The following is an 18,761-nucleotide window of genomic DNA, read 5'->3' as shown; positions in this document are numbered from 1 at the left end:
TTTTTGAGATAGAGTCTTGCTCTGTTACCCAGGCTGGAGTGCAGTGGTGCAATCTCAGCTCACTGCAACCTCCACCTCCTGGGTTCCAGCAATTCTCCTGCCTCAGCCTCCCGAGTAGCTGGGATTACAGGCAGACACCACCAAGCCTGGCCAATTTTTTTTTTGCATTTTTCGTAAAGATGGGGTTTCATTCACCATGTTGGCCAGGCTGGTCTCGAACTCCTGACCTCAGGTGATCTGCCTGCCTTGGCCTCCCAAAGTGCTGGGATTACAGGTGTGAGCCACTGCACCTGGCACCATTTCTTTACCATACACATAATGCTTACTATACACCAGGCACTATTCTAAACACTGCAAATATTTGCTGGAGCCCCTCAACAATTCAACAGGGTAGTTTCTTTTTTTTTTTTTTTTTGGAAACGGAGTCTCGCTCTGTTGCCCAGGCTGGAGTGCAGTGGCCGGATCTCAGCTCACTGCAAGCTCCGCCTCCCAGGTTTACGCCATTCTCCTGCCTCAGGCTCCCGAGTAGCTGGGACTACAGGCGCCCGCCACCTCGCCTGGCTAGTTTTTTTGTATTTTTTAGTAGAGACAGGGTTTCACCGTGTTAGCCAGGATGGTCTCGATCTCCTGACCTTGTGATCCGCCTGTCTCGGCCTCCCAAAGTGCTGGGATTACAGGCTTGAGCCACCGCGCCCGGCCTCAACAGGGTAGTTTCTAATTATTAACCCAATTTTAAGGTGAGGAAACAGGTATAGAGAGGTCCAAGATCACAGCTAGCAGGCATTGTAGCTAGGATTAACAAAACAGTGGTTCCAGAGCCTGTTTGCTGACCTCGATCATGATCTACAGGTGAATTAACTGGGGAACCAAGAAAAGCAGTGATATGCCCTGGAATTAATTAACTGTCAATAGGCTGCAACTAGTTCCCTATACTAGTGGGGTGACCACAAGCACAGGTTACAGAGACAGTTGACCTGGATTTCACTCCAGCTGCACCAGCAGAATGAGTAGGAACATGCTGGAAGTTCAGTTTCTTGACTTTGTAAAACCCTATATACCCTAAGGGTAGTTTAAGACAACTCATTTATGTAGAAGCTTAGCACCGTATCTGGCACACAGAAAGTGATTAATAAACATCAATGACTCTCAGGCCTGGATGCTGGTTAAATGCTACGCCTGCTGCATTACACAACACAGGAACCTAGCAATTCTGCTCCTCAGCTCCAACCTGAGACCTCACCTGGGAGATGCTGACACCTGTGAGTCTTTCCACACTCTCTGGCAGGCGGGTTAGAATGTCCAGTACTTCCCCAGTCACTTTGGCTGCCCCCATGGTCCCACTGCCGCTGGACACCAGTGTGATCTTATTGGCCGAAGTCAAGGGACCACTGATCTCCTCTGCCACCTGGCAGGAGAGAGATGCCCATTCAGTGCTCATGATCTGACCACACTCCTCATAAAACAACTTACCCTGGGTTTTAAGGTCCTCATTCCATTGGTCATCCTTCCTTACTTTGGTCACTAATAATTCCCACCCCTAATTTAGGGTCCCCCTAGCCTGGTTCTCCCTAAGCCCCCCATTTCACCCCACCCCTTAGTCCCTGGTTCTATTTCCTCCTTTCTTGGTGCCCACACAACCTCCAGACCTGGGGCAGCTTCTCTAGCAGCATGTCCAGCTGAGCAGCCTCTTGGTACAGCTGGAAGGCTTCTGCCTTCTTGGCCATCTGCTCAGCCTCGGCTCGGGCTCGGGCCCCTATGGCAAAGGCCTCAGCTTCCCCACGCATCTGAGGGTTAAGGATGCTTGTGAGATTGACGGAAATCATTAAGAACAAGAAATCCCAGCTCAAGCAGCAACCCCCACTTTCTCTACAAGCCAGCAGGAGCTGCATCTTAACTCACCCGCACAGACTCAGCTTCTGCCTCCGCCTGCATAATTAGTTGGGACCTGTGGACAGAAGGGAAGTGGAGGGTGGAGCCCAGGGACCCAGTGTTGCAAAGGCAGAGGTTCCTGAAACCTAAAACCCATAGTCCAGGTGGTGAAGGCTTCAGCCCTCCATCTTGGGGTGCCTAGGTGGCAAGTGAGCTACGAAGGGTCAGGAAGGGGACATTTACTTCTCTGCCTCGGCTAGGCGCTCCAGCTTGTAGCGCTCAGCTTCTGCTGGCTTCCGCACACGGGCCTCCAGTTCCTTCTCCCGCCGGGCGATCTCCTGCTCCTGCACTGCCACCTGCTGGGCCCGCTCCACCACCTGCACCTGCACCCGCTGCTCCTCAATCTGCTGCTTAGTCTTGGCCACCTGGGTAGGAGGGGCGCTCTGAGTCAGAAGTGAAGAGGAAGTGCCCCGGAACCAGAGCTCCAGAGTGGGATATAAAAATAGGAGCTGGTGGCCGGGGGCGGTGGCTCAAGCGTGTAATCCTAACACTTTGAGAGGCCAAGGAGGGTGGATTGCCTGAGTTCAGGAGCTCAAGACCAGCCTGGTCAACATGGTGAAACCCTGTCTCTACTAAAATACAAAAAATTAGCTAGGTGTGGTGGCGCACGCCTGTAGTCCCAGCTACCCGGGAGGCTGAGGCAGGAGAGTTGCTTGAACCTGGGAGGTGAAGGTTGTAGTGAGCCAGGATTACGCCACTGCACTTCATCCCGGGCAACAGAGTAAGACTCCATCTCCAAAAAAAAAAAAAAATAGGAGCAGGTACATGAAGGTGGGTCCCCTCCTGCTTGGCCAGCCCAGTGGAGTCCAGTGTTCCTCTGATGAGCCCCCGTTTAATCTATTTTTCCCACCTGTGCCCCCTTCTAGAGTATAAATACCTTGAGGGTACTGAGCACATGGTGGCCTTCTGTTATCTCCAGTCTTGCTCAAATCCCCCCACTGTTGCTAGAATAACCTTAGTGCTAGCCTAGGCTACTGCAATAGCTGACTTATTTTTTGTGGGGGTGGGGATAGGTGATCTTTTTTGTCTTTTGCATATGGTGGAGATTTAACAGAAAAAAAAGTAAACCACAAGAAAGCTTCTTCCTACATTCTCCACGTGGGTCCCCTTCCCAGAAGTAACCACCGAGACCAGCTTCTTGTGTATCCTTCCAGGGATACTCTGAACATCTACAAGAATGTGTGTATTCATATAATTCCTCTTATTTAAGCAGATTTATTTATTTTCCTTTTTTTTTTTCTTTTAGGCAGAGTTTAGCTCAATTGCCCAGGCTGGAGTGCAGTGGCATGATCTTGGCTCAGTGCAACCTCCACCTCCCAGGTTCAAGCTATTCTTTTGCCTCAGCCTCCCGAGCAGCTGGGACTACAGGCATATGCTACCACGTCTGGCTAATTTTTTGTATTTTTTTTTAGTAGAGGCAGGGTTTCACTATGTTGGCTAGGCTGGTGTCGAACTCCTGATCTCAAGTGATCCATCCACCTCAGTTTCTCAAAATGCTGGGATTTTGGGAGGCTTAAGTGGGAAGGATCCTTTGAGCCCAGGAATTTGAGACCAGCCTGGGCAACATGGCAAAATTCCGTCTCTACAAAACATACAAAAATTAGCCAGGTGTGGTGGCATATGCTTGTAGACCCAGCTACTCGGGAAGCTGAGGTGGGAGTATTGCTTGAGTCTCGTAGTTGAAGCTATAGTGAGCTGAGATTGTATCGCTGCACTCTATCTAGCCTGGTGGACAGAGTAAGACTCAGTCTCAAAGAGGAGGAGAGGAGAGAAGAGAAGGAAAGAAAGGAAGAAAGACTAGTCAAGTGCAGTAGTGAGAAGTAGGTAAAGAGCAGAACAAGGAGTTCTGTCTGTAACTGACTGAACAATCAATTGAGATAACTCACTACCTTTGGACTAGCCTCTGTCTTTATCTTAAAAAAAAAATCATTTTGGCTTTAGTGAGGTTTTAGGAGAGAGTAAAATTAGCTACATTCGTTTAATCCATCGTCTCTGAAAAAGAGCCCAACCCATCTCTTACTTCCTTTTTTTTTTTTTTTTTTTTGATACAGAGTCTTGCTCTGTCACCCAGGCTGGAGTGCAGTGGTGTTATCTCGGCTCACTGCAAGCTCTGCCTCCTGGATTTATGCCATTCTCTTGCCTCAGCCTCCTGAGTAGCTGGGACTACAGGCGCCCGCCACCACACCTGGCTAATTTTTTGTATTTTTAGTAGAGATGGGGTTTCACCATGTTAGCCAGGATAGTCTCTATCTCCTGATCTCGTGATCCGCCCGCCTTGGCCTCCCAAAGTGTTGGGATTACAGGTGTGAGCCACTGCGCCTGGCCTTGCTTCCTCTCTTCAGACAGTCCATTCTCCACAAGGCAACCAGACTGATCCCTATACAAATATAAATAAGACCATGGCACCTTTCTGCTTGAGGTTCTCCAATAGCTTTCCATTGTGCTTTCAATTCTCTTCTATGTCTCCATCATGACCACACAAACCCTTTGTAATCTGGCCCTGTCAGCCTTTCCTCCTCATTCACAGCACACCAGCTTCCCCAGATCAGAAACTTCCTTTCTGTCTCCACCTCCTGGCCTTTGCACTTACTGGTCCCCCTGCCTAGCCACTAGCCCTATCTATCTATCTTAGATGGAGTCTCAATCGATTTATCTATCTATCTTAGAAGGAGTCTCGCTCTGTCACCCAGGCTGGAGTGCAGTGGCGCTATCTCAGCTCACTGCAACTCCTGCCTTCTGGGTTCAAGTGATTCTCATTCCTCAGCCTCCCCAGTGTCTGGAATTACAAGCTCACACCACCACACCTGGCTAATATTTTTTGAATTTTTGGTAGAGATAGGGTTTTACCATGTTGGCCAGGCTGGTCTCAAACTCCTGGCCTCAAGTGATCTTCCTGTCTCGGCCTCTCCAAGTGTTGGGATTACAGGCATGAACCACCGCGCCCAGCCACATATGACTACTTAAAAAGTACAGGCTAGAATGTTCTTGGCCCAGAACTCTATATTGTTCCTTCTTATCTCCAGGTCTGATCTCAAACACCACTTCCTCATAGAAACTTTCTCTGACCACCCACTAACCTAATAACTCCCCTCCCAGAGTTTTTCACATCACCCTGTTTATTTCCTTCACAGCACGTAAACAAGAATTATAGCCTGGGAAGGTCATTTACTTGCTTACTAGCTGCTTCTTGTGTCATAATGTAAGCTGCATAAGGCCAGGAATCTTTTCTGTCTCATTCATATTTACAGCCTCACCTCCAAAATGATGTCTGGCACACAGGAGGCACTTAACAGATATTTGTTGAATAAATCCTTTCCTGAACACCTAGCACATTGCCTCGTGCATAAGAAACTGATAAAAGTTGAAAAGAACCCAACCAACCCAATCCCTTAATCTGCAGACAAGTAAGGTCATGTTTAATAGGTTAAGAACTTTATCCACAGCTTTACTGCAAGCTAGCAGTTTCCATTATGGTAATCCTTTTCAAACTCAAACTCCAATGTGCATACAAATCACCTAGGAATTCACCTCGAGATTTTGTTAAAATGCAGGTTCTGATTCAGTTGATGAGGGCCAGGGCCTGCAATTTTGTATTTCTTTTTTTTTTTTTTTTTTTTTTTTTTTTTTTTTTGAGATGGAGTCTGGCTCTGTCACCCAGGTTGGAATGCAGTGGCCAGATCTCAGCTCACTGCAAGTTCCGCCTCCCGGGGTCATGCCATTCTCCTGCCTCAGCCTCCTGAGTAGCTGGGACTACAGGCGCCCACCACCTCGCCCGGCTAGTTTTTTGTATTTTTTTTAGTAGAGACAGGGTTTCACCGTGTTAGCCAGGATGGTCTCGATCTCCTGACCTCGTGATCCGCCCGTCTCAGCCTCCCAAAGTGCTGAGATTACAGGCTTGAGCCACCGAGCCCGGCCGCAATTTTGTATTTCTAACAAGCTTCGCAGTGATGCTATAGCTGCTGCTAGGTAGAACAGTTTGAGTTGCAAAGCTCTATGCCATGCTCAACCTGTCAAGTCACCCAGGAATTTAACATAGTAACAAAAGATGTTTTCTACCTTCATTATGCTTTCAGCCTGTACCAACTCTTGGCAAAAACAAAATGCATAACATTGCTATCCTTTGGGTAAAGGTCTCAAAGTACAGTTGACTTTCATTGTTCTTGGTAGTTCTGTTCTATAAAGTAGCCATGAATGCTGAATTAGTTAATACCTAATTTGTTCCTAGAAGAAATACAGGGCTAGGTTTCTGTGAGCCTCTGGTCACAATATTTTCATCAACTGATCAATATAAAGCCTTGCTTTATATGTGTTTCTGTTTAAAGACACCTTATGTAAACTATATTGTTGATTCATTAACACTGAACTCACAGCTAACAGCACTACAACTCATGCACGAACGAAGCTTACCTAACACATGTATTTCTCCCATAAGGCACATCATAGCCTGCTTGCACTAAAGGACACCAGACAGCACTCCAGTACTGATGCTTGGGGGCCACTTTAAAGAGCGAAATCACCAAGAAAAGCACAAAACGCAAAACCATGACAGTAAATATACTGTGAAAATAACATGGCTTATGATACGAGAGCTGAAACAAAGCGGCAGAGCATCTCCTTGCTCACCCTCACCTGGGCACTGCACATCAGGTGGCTCAGGTATCTCACCACTCTGTGCGTGTCTGCAAATGATTCTGAAAGTGCAGCGACTTTATTGGTAACCTTTTGAGGTTACCAACACATTTTAGTGAATAGGCAAATTCTCAGATACAAATAATGAAGAATGAAGATCAACTATATCTCCTGGCAATATCAAGGGCTGCCCATATCTCACTTTGCAGGATTCAATGTCCAAGTCCATGTTTTCCTTCTTCATACCCTTTTTTGATTAACCAGGGCTGCTGTTAGCCCACAGCATGCCTCTGTGCAAATTAGAAATTCCTCTGTGTAGATGCAGACCCATGTCAGCACTGCTTGATTAGAGGGGCATGGGCCGGATCTGAGCTCGGATCCACTTTCTAGGTCAGATACCCTTGCACAGGCACAGTCTGCTCCAAACATATGACCAGCCTTATTGATCATATCCCTTCTTGAATTTTTTTTTTTTTTTTTGAGATGGAGTCTCACTCTGTCACCAGGCTGGAGTGCAATGGCATGGTCTCAGCTCACTGCAACCTCCGTCTCCTGGGTTCAAGCAATTCTCTGGCCTCAGCCTCCCGAGCTGCTAGGACTACAGGTATGTGCCACCACACCTGGCTAATTTTTGTATTTTTAGTAGAAATGGGGTTTCACTACGTTGGCCAGGTTGGTGTTGAACTCTTGACCTTGTGATCCACCTTCCTTGGCCTCCCAAAGTGCTGGGATTACAGGCATGAGCCACCGCTCCTGGTCTTTTTTTTCTTTTCTCTCTTTTTTTTTTTGAGACAGGATCTCACTGTCACCCAGGCTGGAGTGCAGTGGTGTGATCTCGACTCACTGCAACCTGCACATCCTGGCTCAAGTGATCCTCCTGCCTCAAGTGATCCTCCTGCCTCATCCCCCAAGTAGCTGTGACTACAGGCCCGAGCCGCCATATCTGACTAATGTTTGTATTTTTTGTAGAGACAGGGTTTCACCACGTTGCCCAGGCTGGCCTTGAACTCCTGAGGTCAAGCAATCAGCCTGCCTCGACCTCCCAAAGTGCTGGGATTACAGGCATGAGTCACCACACCCAGCTGGCCTTTTCTTTAAAGCTTTTCAGCTGTAACATCTGAGTCTTAAATCTCTCCTCATATGGGGGAGCTGGTCCAGAGATGGAGAGCCAGAATAAGATCAAAGTTAAGAGTACGAAAAATAGTGGTTCCTGAGATGGACAGCCTGAGAGGAATGGGGAAGGGGCAGAGAGCAGCCTGGCCATCTGCCCAGTGCGGTGGCTCTGACCTGAAGCTGATAGGCCAGGTCAGCCTGTGCTCGGCGGGTGTTGACCTCGATGTCATAGGCGGCCTTCTTCAGCTCGTAATCTCTCTGTGCCTTAGCCATCTCGATCTCACTCAGGTACTGAGCGGACACCTTTTCCTGCTTGGCTTTAGCTTCCTGTCCAAGCAGAGATCAGGTAGGAAATGTCAGGGCAGAAAGGCCACAGTGAGAGCCTGCTTCCCACCAAGGTTCTCTGTCTGCCTCATGTATTTTCCCTGCTCACCCAGCACCCCTGCTTCTTCTCAGTTGTGCCACTTCTATCCCCTTTCCCACTAAGCAACCCCCATCTCTCTCACCCGGATCCCAGCATCTCTCTTGGCCTCTGCTTCTCCAATCCGTGCATCTTTTTGGACTTGAGCTGTTCGAGCCTTTCCCAAAGAGTGCAAATAGTCCTGTGGGAGAGATGTAGAAATTAGTCCTTTGGAGGGCTTAAGAGATGGGAGCAAGGAAGTGGGGACGGATCAATTGCCTAGTTTTACCTGGTCATCGTGAATGTCCTTCAGAGTGTAGCTAACCACACTGATGCCCATGTTGACCAGGTCTGAGGAGGCCACTTTGAAAACCTGCTCTGAGAATTTCTGCCTGTCCTTATAGATCTCCTGTGATAACAGGATGGTGGGGAGAGGGGATGTAAGTTTTTTTTTTTTTTTTTTTGGCTCACTGCAACCTCTACCTCCTGGGTTCAAGCGATTCTCCTGCTTCAGCCTCCCAAGTAGCTGGGATTACAGGCACCCACCACCATGCCCAGCTAATTTTTATTTTTAGTAGAGATGGGGTTTCGCCAGGTTGGCTAGGCTGGTCTTGAACTCCTGACCTCAAGTGATCCACCCGCCTTGGTGTCCCCAAGTGCTGGGATTACAGGTATGAACCACCCTGCCCGGCCGGGATGTAAGCTCTTAGATCCACTGTCTCTCACAGACTAGTGTGGTCCTTGGGTCCCCCTCATTCTGGCATCATTCCAGATGGTTCCCTGCCCCTAGGCCAACCTCCACAGTCATGTGGGCCATTATGGCCCTCTGGTGGCCCTCTAACGTCTCCAGGGCAATGTGGGCAATCTCAGCCTCCGTCTTCCCCAGGAACATCTGACAGGCGGCCGCCAACATCTCCTTGTTCTGCCCCTGGATTTTTACCTGTAGCCAGAGTAGGGGTAGGAAAGGTGTGGTGGAGGTCTCATGAAGTCAGAGAAGAAGCAGAAAGAAGGAAGAGCCCTCAAAGAAATGCTTCTTCCATTTCAGGGAAAGAAAGGAGGAGGCGGCAAGTGCCTTGGGGGTGCCTGGAAAAGATGAGACTAGCAGAGGAAATTCTCTGCAGGCAAGGATTGAGAAGGCTGTGGCCAGAAGATGTCTTAATGTCTGGGTGAGAGGGTGATGGGGAAGTAGACTTTGGGGAAAAGGCTCTGAAAGCCTCACCTGGGCAATGCCAGTGACTGAGATGGGGACCCCATGGCGAGTGTAAACCTTTTCACTCTTGACATTAAGGGTCAGTGTGTTGAGAGAGATCCTAGGGGAAAAAGAAGGGACAGACAGTAAGAAAAGGGGGAAAAAGAGAAAATGGGAGGTTCCCCTTCCCTGGTTCCTTTCTTGCCTACCTCTGGATCTGCTGGATGCAGGGCAGGACAAAGACTCGTCCTCCAGCCACCATGACTGGGGGGCTTCGGCAGAACCCTGCAAAGTAAGGAACAGTGAGGAACTGTGGCAGAGCTTGAATGTGGAAGACTGAGGAACTGGCGGGGGCGAGGGGACAGCAACACACAGGAGAGAATCTGGGAGCTGGAGGGGAAGCAATCTGGGCCTTGGAATGGTGGGAATCAAACTGGGCAGTTCGTGGTCATCAAGGGGCAGAAGTCTGGGGCTGGGAAACTGGTAGAGAGAGGGAGAAGGGGCAGAGGCCAGACTCACAGGGGTTCTGGTGTCACTGGCTGGGAAGGGTACAACAGTACTTACCGGAGACCACCATGGCCTCATTTGGGCCACAGGTGAAAAACATGTTTCAGGCTGGAGCTGGAGGAGAGGGAGGGAAAGCCGTTGCGGATGGGGAAGGGGCGCTGTGGCGTCCACAGGGGCCCATCCTTTCCCTTTCCCGTCAGGCCCTCTCAGTCTGCATCCGCCACAGCCTGTCCCTTCCGCACCCATGGGTCCGCTAAAGCTTTTCCCTGCAAAATCCTGAAGTCTTCCCCGCCTGCGTACGGTCCCTCCCTTCTCCTCGCCGCTCCCTCTGATAAAGGTCCCCTGCGCCAAGAGGCCTGAAGACCTTTCCCCTCCCTCCCTGCTTCTCGGCAGCGCCAGGCTCCATCTCCCCTCCCCCACTCACCTTCCTGGACACCGGCGGCGGCCCGGCTGGGGTCTCGGGAAGGGCGGGGGCGCGCAGGGACCTGGAAGCCGAGCAGGGGCCGCTTGCGGACCAGCCTTCCTGGGTCCGCTCCCGCGTTCCCCACCCGGCCGCACCCTGTTGCTGCTGCAGACGCGACCCCGCCCCCCGCAGCGGACTAAGCACCCCACCTCGCCCCGCCTCGGCCCTGTGCGCTCGGCCCGCCCCTTTCCCGGCAGGCCCCGCTCGAGTCCGCAGCCCGCCCACCCGTTGGCTCCCGGGCCCAGCCGGGCTGCCTGGTCAGCCCAGGGGCGGCCACATCCCTGCCGCCCCAATCACCGCCCTTCTTGGGCCGGGCCACGCAGCTTCACGCTCCGCCCCCGGGCGTGGGACTTGACCGCGGCCCAGCACCCTGGCGTAAGGGTGATTGCCACATCTCGGATTCGCCGCGGGGCAACTACCTGGGAAAACCGCAGACTGGGCAATGAAAGACTGCATCGGGCAACCGGATGCTGGGTTCTGTTGACTCCAGGAAAAGGAGCTCCGGGGCTCAGGGAAGTGCGCGGGCTGGGGACTGGGCCACGGCGCCTCCCGCCGGTCCTTGCCATCTGAAGGCGGGGAGGAGTGGGGAGTCGGCGCTTGCAAAGATACACTCAAGACTGCAGACAGTAAATCAAGTTTATTTGTGTTCACAGAACATACCGGGCAATCTCGACAGTCGCCCCGTGACAGCTCACCAGCCCCCAACCCTCTACCCCGCAGCCTCTCCCTAAAGGCGACTTCAAGAAGATCAAAAGATCTCACGGATCTCATTCCCAATGGTCCGCCGAAGTCTCACACAGTAGACAGAAGGAGCTGAGATGCTGGAGGATGCAGTGTCACCTCCTAAACTTACGACCCACCACCAGACTTCATCCCAGCCGGAACGTCCTCCCCCACCCGAGTCCTCCCCACTTCTTCTAGTCTGCCGCAGTTCCAGGTGTCCTGCCTCCACCAGTCCCACAAAGCTCAATAAATACCAAGTGACCTGCGTTTACAGCAGGGGGATAATCTCACACCCTTGCATAAGTTAAAATAAATATTACGTACACCCCTTCATCACCTAGGAGGACGTACATAAATACATATAAATATTAATTAGGAGCAATAAGAAATAAATTAACGACGCTCTAATTCCCACCGGGCCTAGCCCCAGCTTAGCTGTGCTTCGGTCTATGTGCGCCTCGGTCCCGCCTCAAGCACTGGGTGTCCTCTCCGCTGTAGTGTTCTGAGTTCAAGTTGCCTCGGAAGTCCCAGTTTGGGATACGCTTTCGCGCACCAGGTACGCCTGGTGTTTCTTTGTGGTTTTTCGAATTCTTTTTGGGGAGTGCGGGGAGTCAAAGTCAGAAGGCGGCTGGGTGTTGCTGGAGGAAAGTGCTGAGGTCCAAAGCATAGTCCGAGGGCTCCGAAGTCAGATTAAAGGGCTCGAGGGCCGGGGGCACAGGGGTGGGCGCCGGGGATGCGGTGCTGGGGGCGTCCTCCGGAGGCAGGGACGCTGGCACACCCTCTTCAGCTATCAGGATCTGGCAGAAGACGATGGTGAGCAGCAGAAAGAGAAGCCTTTTGGCTGGGTTCGGTTCCTCGACTGGCAGCTGGCGCCGGACCTAAGGGGTGACAAAAAAGGAGACAGGTCAGGTCGAGGCCTCTGGAGTCGAGCGGTTCCCCAGTGACTCCAGGGCAGCGCACCCCGCGAATGCCCACTTCGGCGATACTCACCACTCGAGGGTAGAGAACCCTACGGCTGCGCTTTCGGTGCCCGCGAGAGGCGCTGGGGCGCCCGGCGGGGACCGCTGCGGGCTCCGGGAGAGGGTCAAAGGTGAAGATCTCAGGACCGGAGCCCCGCCGGGGTCCCGGGTTGGTGGAGGGGGCCGGGGTCGGGGCCTGCAGGATGGTCATGGTCGAGTGGCAGCTGCGAGAGTGACACATGGTGCCCTGAGCGGAGTGTAAGGCCAAGTGCAGGCCGGCTGCCGGCAGAGTTAATTTATGGGCTCCCGGGGATTGGGCGGGTCGTTCTAACTCCTCCTCCCGCAGCTGGGGAGCGGTTGGCAGCAGCGGGCTGGAAATTCCGACGATTAAACAAAGGGAGTGGGTGGAGACTTGGCGTGCGCAATCCTAGGCGCCCAACTGTACGTTGAGTGTGTGAGTCGTGAGTGGGGGTGGGTGAGATCCCTGGCTGTAGGCACATGTCGGGGCATGTGGCTTCTGGAGAGGGGTTCGCGACAGCCTAGCAGATGGTTTAGCCACAGGGTCCCTCACAGGGCCCAGCACTAGGGACCCAAGAGGGCTTTTTTTTTTTTTCTTTTGGAGACGGGGTCTCGTTCTGTCGCCAGGCTGGAATGCAGAGGCACGATCTCGGCTCACTGCAATCTCTTACTCCCTGGTTCAAGCGATTTCCTGCCTCAGCCTCCCCAGTAGCTGGGAATACAGGCACGCACCACCATGCCCAGCTAATTTTTGTATTTTTAGTAGAGACGGGGTTTCACCATGTTGGCACGGATGGTCTCGATCTCCTGACCTCGTAATCTGCCTCGCTCCCTCCGTCCTTCTTCCAGTAGTCTCAAGTTGCTACTGTTGCCATCTTTATGTCCATGAGTTCCCAATGTTTGGTTCCCACTTATAAGTGAGAATGTGTGGTATTTGGTTTGCCCGCCTCAGCCTCCCAAAGTGCTGGGATTACAGTCGTGAGCCGCTGCGCCCTGCCAATAGGGCTTTTTATTGGAGATCAGGCTGTCCTGCTACAATACTGACCTGGTTACATGCGCACATTCATGCACTTGTAGGTATCCTTAGAAAATACACTCCCCAAGAAGGAAATCGTTACAGAAATAGTCAAGATTAAGAGAGAAATGAACACAGTAGCACACACAGACACAAACCTGCCTGCCTGAGCACATATGAAGACACACACCACATACCCGTAAAAAAGAATGAAATTATGTGCTTTGCAGCAACATGGATGCAGCTGGAGGCCATTATCCTAAGCGGATTAACTCAGGAACAGAAAACCAAATACCACACATTCTCGCTTATAAGTGGGAATCAAACATTGAGAACTCATGGACATAAAGATGGCAACAATAGCAACTTGAGACCACTAGAAGAAGGATGGAGGGAGCAAGGCAAAAGTTGAAAAACTAACTATTGGGTACTATGCTCAGTACCTGGGTGATAGGCTCATTTGTACCCCAAACCTCAGCATCATGCAGTATACCTAGGCAACAAACCTGCACATATACCCCAAAATCTCAAATAAAAGTTGGGGGAGAAAAAAGGATAGAAAGATTAAAAAAGTAATATACAATGGTGGGGCATGGTGGCTTTTGCCTGTAATCCTAGCATTTTGGGGGGCTGAGGTGGGAGGATCACTTGAGCTCAGGAGCCTGGGCAACATAGTGAGACCTTGTCACTATAAAATAATAACAACAACAATAATAATACACAATTAAATATTATTCAGCCATAAAAAAGAATGAAATCCTGGAAAAAAGGAAAACACATACCACATGCACATACCAACACATGTACACAGCAAAGGTGCAAAGACTGTATAGGGGCAGTTCAGCAAAACTACTCTCTTAGGAGTGTGCAGAAATATTCACATAAAGGCTGGTGGAGAGAGCCACAAATACAAAGGCAATAGGTTAGTAGCCACCTAGATTTGCCCCTTGCTGTGAGTCAAACAACCAAATTTATGGGAAGAACATTCTAAATCGTGAGATGTACAAAGGTTACAGTAATGGTAATTACTCAAAGCAGATTCACATTTCCGTAACTTCCTTACAGACAGCTGCTCATGGACACAGAATTTAACTTTTTTTTTTTGAGATAGGGTCTGGCTTTGTTGCCCAGGTTAGAGTGCAGTGGCATGATCTCGGCTGACTGAAACCTCTGCCTCTTGGGCTCAAGCTATCCTCCTACCTCAGCCTCCTGATTATATATATATATAATTTTTTTGTAGAGCCAGGGTTTTGCCATGTTGCCCAGGCTGGTCTTGAACTCCTGAGCTCAACCAATCTGCCTGCCTCGGCCTCCCAAAGTGCTGGGAGCCACCGTGCAGAATTTAACATCTTTTGAGCATTCACCTGTTTCAGGTGCCCTCTGTTGAGGGTACTGCTGTTGAGAATCCTGAGGCTAGTTTCAGTATAAGTGCTGTGCCATGCAGCTGCCCTAGGAAAGCCAGATAAAGCTGATACTCCAGTTGTGGGGGCCTTACCCTCCAGCATGAAGAGGGAAACATGGCCAGGAGAGCTCTCTATCTCTCAGTCTCTCTGTTGGTCTCTCTCTCTCTCTCTCTCTCTTTTTGTTACATTGAGTTTCTGCCTGAAGGAAAGGCAAGCTTTCTTGAAGATCCTAAGAAAGGCCGGGTATGGTGGCTCACACCTGTAATCCCAACACTTTGGGAGGCCAAAGCGAGTGGATCATTTGAGGTCAGGAGTTCGAGACCAGCCCTGTCAACATAGTGAAACCCTGTCTCTACTAAGAATACAAAAATTAGCCAAGCATGGTGGCGCATGTATGTAATCCCAGCTACTCGGAGGCTGAGGCAGGAGAATCGCTTGAACTCAGGAGGCAGAGGTTGCAGTGAGCTGAGATCGTGCCACTGCACTCCAGCCTGGGTGACAGAGTGAGACCCTGTCTCAAAAAACAAAAAACAAACAAAAACTAAGAAAACTGAAGACTAAGTGTTAAGGGGGACCCAAAAGAGCTAGTGTTCACATCTGTCCAATCAATCAGGGAAGGCTTCATGGAAGAGTGGCACTGGAGGTGACCTTGAACAGTGGGTGGGATATGACAAATTCAGATGTGGAGGATGACTGTAAGAATGGAATTAGCAAAGACCTTGAACTGGAAAAGTACAGGATGTGTTTGGAGAATCACAAGAAAAACAATCTCAGATTAAGTTTCCTGTAAGGGAGTAGTGGGATGTAATAATGGCTGGAAAGGAGTGGAATTGGGCAGAGTGGGGAGAGCAGAGCTGCTAGGTCTGGAGCCTGGGTTTCACTCTAGACTGTAGAGCTTGTGGGTTGCTGGATGAGATAAAGGGAAGAAAATTCAAGCAGGAAACTGATTGGGATGAGGAGTGATGCTCTGGATGGGGAGAGACTAAGACAGGAGACAGGAGGCTATTGGAGGGGCTCAGGTAGATGGTAACAAGAGCCTGAGAAGGTGGCCCTAAGAGACATTCCTAGCATAAGATAATCAGAATTGGGCAATGAGGTGGATATCATTAGGGGAAGGGAGCATGGGGGAGGGAGGGTTGCCGACAGCAAGAGGATGAAAAGATCTGAGATTACTCCAGAGATTTGAAATACATCTGGCTCAGATCTTTCCACCATCATTTTAAGCCTGCTGCACAAAGTGAATACACATATGATCTCTTCCATTGGAGGCTGTGTCATACACGTCTTTGTGTCCTCCAGAGAACCCAGCATGGTATCTTGTAGGCAGCAGTTGCTCAATAATCTTGTTAAACACCAGGTGAAATGTACAACTGTAGGTATGCATATAGTATTCCCACCTTGGCTGGGTCACACCAAGCTTCTGAGATGTGGTTACACTCCTCCAAACCACTCACACAAATGTACAACGTCTTTAGAAAAGCTGGGACAATTCTTAGACACCAAACAGGATACACTTTTCCCATTTAGGAAACACTTACAGGGATTTTTCAATCAAGAACATGTAGGAACACAAATAAGAGGACAGGCCACAACCGGCTAGAAATAGATACACTACTGCTGTGTGTACAATTCCTGGGCCTACAAGTCACTTTATTTTATACTCACCACTCATCTAAATACACAAGATCCCTTCCACATTACACACTTCTTCCTGGCCTGCATAAAACACACCTCCTCTGTAAACAAAGGCGCATTGCTTTCCCATGCCTGCCTTCACACCTGCCATCATTCTTACATTTATACCCAAGCACAGGGAGCCCACCCCCACCCCCAACATCCTTATACCAAGGCAACTCGCACGCTACACAATGACCAACATAAACCCATGACTATTTACAAATGTGCACAGACCCTCACACTCACGCAGACATAAATTGGGAATAGGGAGAGCTAGTGATGATGGAAGAAAACTAGTGGGTGGGAGAGAGAACACAGCACCAAAGGTTAGGAATGCATTACTTGTTTATGATGGAAAATTTCTCTAGGCCATTAGGCAGAGGAGGGGAAATGAAGGGGATGCCAGGATCTTGTTTTGCCACTACCTCCCACATCTGGAATCTGGGCCTGCAGTTGGGTCTAGTTATCCTCACTGTCCTCCTGGCACAGAGAGACCTTTATTTGCGGCAAGACCAGAACGGGACAAAGAGAAGACATGAGAACTCGGACTGCTCACCATTCCCAACCAATCCCATCCCCATTCCTGCCACCCTCAGAGCCCCAGGGCTCTGCTCCTGCCCCTTCCTGCCACACAGGAAGCTAGGGAAAGGTTGGGGGTGAATCATTAAGCCAATAAACGGGTGGGGGAGTGCAGGCTGGGGAATGAGTTAAGGCCAGAAAGTGCCGGGGGCTGAGACGAGCAACTGGACTGGCTCCCACTGCCCTGATCCTGGAGAAACAGGCCCTTAACCTCTTCCGTTTCCAGCTCTCCTCCTCATTTCCTTCCCATCTTCCCTAGATCACCATGTTCCTTCATTTCCCTCGTTTGACCTTTACCTTGATCCATCACCACCGCTAACCTCCTTCTCAGCCCCTTGTTTTTCTTCATGACACGTACCACGTTGGGGAATCATTTTATGTATTTACTTTTTGCTGTCGTTTGTCCCACCTACTGGAATAGAATCTCCACGAGTGTACAGTGCCACATCTGACCTTTTTCTCATTAGATCTCTGTAGTATCCCCAGTACTTGGCTGTCACCTAGTAGGAGCTTAATAAATATTCTTAAATCTATCTCCTCTGAGGAGCTAAACCTCATCTCCAGAGAGGTCTGTTTATCTAGCCATGTTCCTTTAGAGGCCCCCATGTTTGCTCTTCAAAGAGGAGGTTGGTGGTACTCAGGTGTGGCTCAGGTGATCTGCCGCTGAATCAGGAACAATTGTGCAGTGACGACACAGCGACAGCAAAGCCTTGGCCCGCGCCCTTTACAGTCCCTGACACAGGAGTGAGTCAGGCCTGCTGCCCCACCTGGGTACTGCTGTACTGCTGACCACAGGCCCAGAATGGGGGACAGCAGGAGTGGGCACTGGCGGAGGCAGAATGGGCAGGGGAAAGGGAGGCAGAGATTTGGAAATAGGAGCATCTGAGACAGGAAAGCAGGGTGAAGGGACTGTGCCAGGGTCCTGGGGTCAGGGAATGACAAGTGAAAGCTTTTAGCTGCACCTGGTATTCAGTAGATCCTCAGTAACTACTTGTTGGCTTGAGATGGGTTTGAGATAGAAAGAAAACATGGAATAGCAGAAAGAACATATTGTAACCTAGTGGTGTTAGAGGAAATTGGGTTTAAGTGCCAGCTCTGCTACTTATTAACTAGGCAATATTGGGCCAGTTACTTAATGTTGCTGAAAATCTGTTTCCTCAATTGATAAATGGGCAAACTGACCTCTAGGTAACTGCGAAGATTAAGAATATAAACGTACTCCTTCTGGGCACATAGTAGGTGCTTCTTGCATGGAGCAGGGGCATTATTATAATTATGGGAAGAGGGACTGCTTTGGAACAGGGATGGGCAGCAGTGAGCCAACCCAGGAGTAGGGGACTGGAATGAGAAAATAACCTCCAACTGCTAACATCACCAGGAGATACAAGTTCTCTTTCTCTTTTTATTCCGCCCTCCCTCCCTCTCCATATCAGGCAGATTTTGTGGCTCTTTATTTTCCCCAGAGAAGCAAAGACTTCTGCATTTCTAGTTCCTGTTCAGCTAATGCGAGTGATTTTATTTTTTTATGTATGTCTTTATTTAGTTTTTAAGATAAGGTCTCACTCTCTCACCCAGGCTGGAGTGCAGTGGCATGAACATGGCTCACTGCAACCTCAACCTCCTGGGCTCAAGTGATCCTCCCACCTCAGCCTCTTGAGTAGCTGGGACTCCAGGCACGTGCCACTATGCCCAGCTAATTTTTATTTATTTTGGTAGAGACAGGCTCTTGCCATGTTGCCCAGGCAGGTCTCAAAATCCTGGGCTTGAGTGATCCTCCCACCTCAACCTCCCAAAGTGATGGTTTTACAGGCACGAGCCACAGAGTCTGGCCTTTATTTATTTAAAAAATGTAGTTTAGCTGGGCACGGTGGCTCACACCCATAATCCCAGCACTTCGGGAGGCCGAGGTGGGCGGATCACGAGGTCAGGAGTTCGACAGCAGCCTGGCCAACATAGTGAAACCCCGTCTCTACCAAAAATACAAAAATTAGCCGGGCATGGTGGCGTGTGCCTGTAATCCCAGCTACTTGGGAGGCTGAAGCAGGAGAATTGCCCGAACCAGGGAGGCAGAGGTTGCAGTGAGCTGAGATTGCACCATTGCACTGCAGCCTGGGTGACAACAGTGAAACCCCGTCTCCAAAAAAAAAAAAAAAAAAA

The 18,761-nt window shown here is 50.1% G+C and overlaps 2 protein-coding genes across 3 annotated transcripts in view; both read right to left on the bottom strand.

Annotated features, from left to right (window-relative positions):
* Window positions 1-10,554, bottom strand: part of FLOT1 (flotillin 1) — a 12,514-nt gene extending 1,960 nt beyond the window's left edge. The window contains exons 1-12 of one of the 2 annotated variants that reach the window (XM_017862811.1): window positions 10,192-10,554; window positions 9,825-9,881; window positions 9,470-9,545; window positions 9,291-9,381; window positions 8,868-9,011; window positions 8,361-8,480; window positions 8,178-8,273; window positions 7,846-7,998; window positions 2,113-2,294; window positions 1,900-1,945; window positions 1,647-1,784; window positions 1,241-1,405 (exon numbers count right to left, since the gene is read on the bottom strand). In XM_017862811.1, the coding sequence (XP_017718300.1) occupies window positions 1,241-1,405; window positions 1,647-1,784; window positions 1,900-1,945; window positions 2,113-2,294; window positions 7,846-7,998; window positions 8,178-8,273; window positions 8,361-8,480; window positions 8,868-9,011; window positions 9,291-9,381; window positions 9,470-9,545; window positions 9,825-9,867 (1,254 nt within the window). In that variant the 5' untranslated portion in view covers window positions 9,868-9,881; window positions 10,192-10,554. The remainder of the gene's footprint in view (window positions 1-1,240; window positions 1,406-1,646; window positions 1,785-1,899; window positions 1,946-2,112; window positions 2,295-7,845; window positions 7,999-8,177; window positions 8,274-8,360; window positions 8,481-8,867; window positions 9,012-9,290; window positions 9,382-9,469; window positions 9,546-9,824; window positions 9,882-10,191) is intronic. The other variant, XM_017862812.1, reaches the window with a different exon arrangement.
* Window positions 10,555-10,848: 294 nt separating this feature from the next.
* On the bottom strand, window positions 10,849-12,199 carry IER3 (immediate early response 3). Its single transcript, XM_017862813.1, has 2 exons — window positions 11,944-12,199; window positions 10,849-11,831 (listed from the first exon to the last, which is right to left on the bottom strand). The coding sequence occupies exons 1-2, from the start codon at window positions 12,151-12,153 to the stop codon at window positions 11,571-11,573; spliced, it is 471 nt and encodes a 156-aa protein (XP_017718302.1). The 5' UTR covers window positions 12,154-12,199; the 3' UTR covers window positions 10,849-11,570.
* Window positions 12,200-18,761: the final 6,562 nt, after the last annotated feature.

This window comes from Rhinopithecus bieti, unplaced genomic scaffold (assembly GCF_001698545.2).
Source record: "Rhinopithecus bieti isolate Rb0 unplaced genomic scaffold, ASM169854v2 scaffold_64503, whole genome shotgun sequence".
In the NCBI taxonomy this organism is placed as follows: domain Eukaryota; kingdom Metazoa; phylum Chordata; class Mammalia; order Primates; family Cercopithecidae; genus Rhinopithecus; species Rhinopithecus bieti.
The sequence above is the reverse complement of the archived record's forward strand: the minus strand, read 5'-3'. Positions and strand labels throughout refer to the sequence as shown.

Bases quoted from the DNA above. Each gene is read 5' to 3' on its own strand.
- IER3 (XM_017862813.1), bottom strand. From the start codon at position 12,153: ATGTGTCACTCTCGCAGCTGCCACTCGACCATGACCATCCTGCAGGCC. The intron at 11,832-11,943 runs GTGAGTATCGCC...GTCACCCCTTAG, and splicing joins GGGTTCTCTACCCTCGAGTG to GTCCGGCGCCAGCTGCCAGT.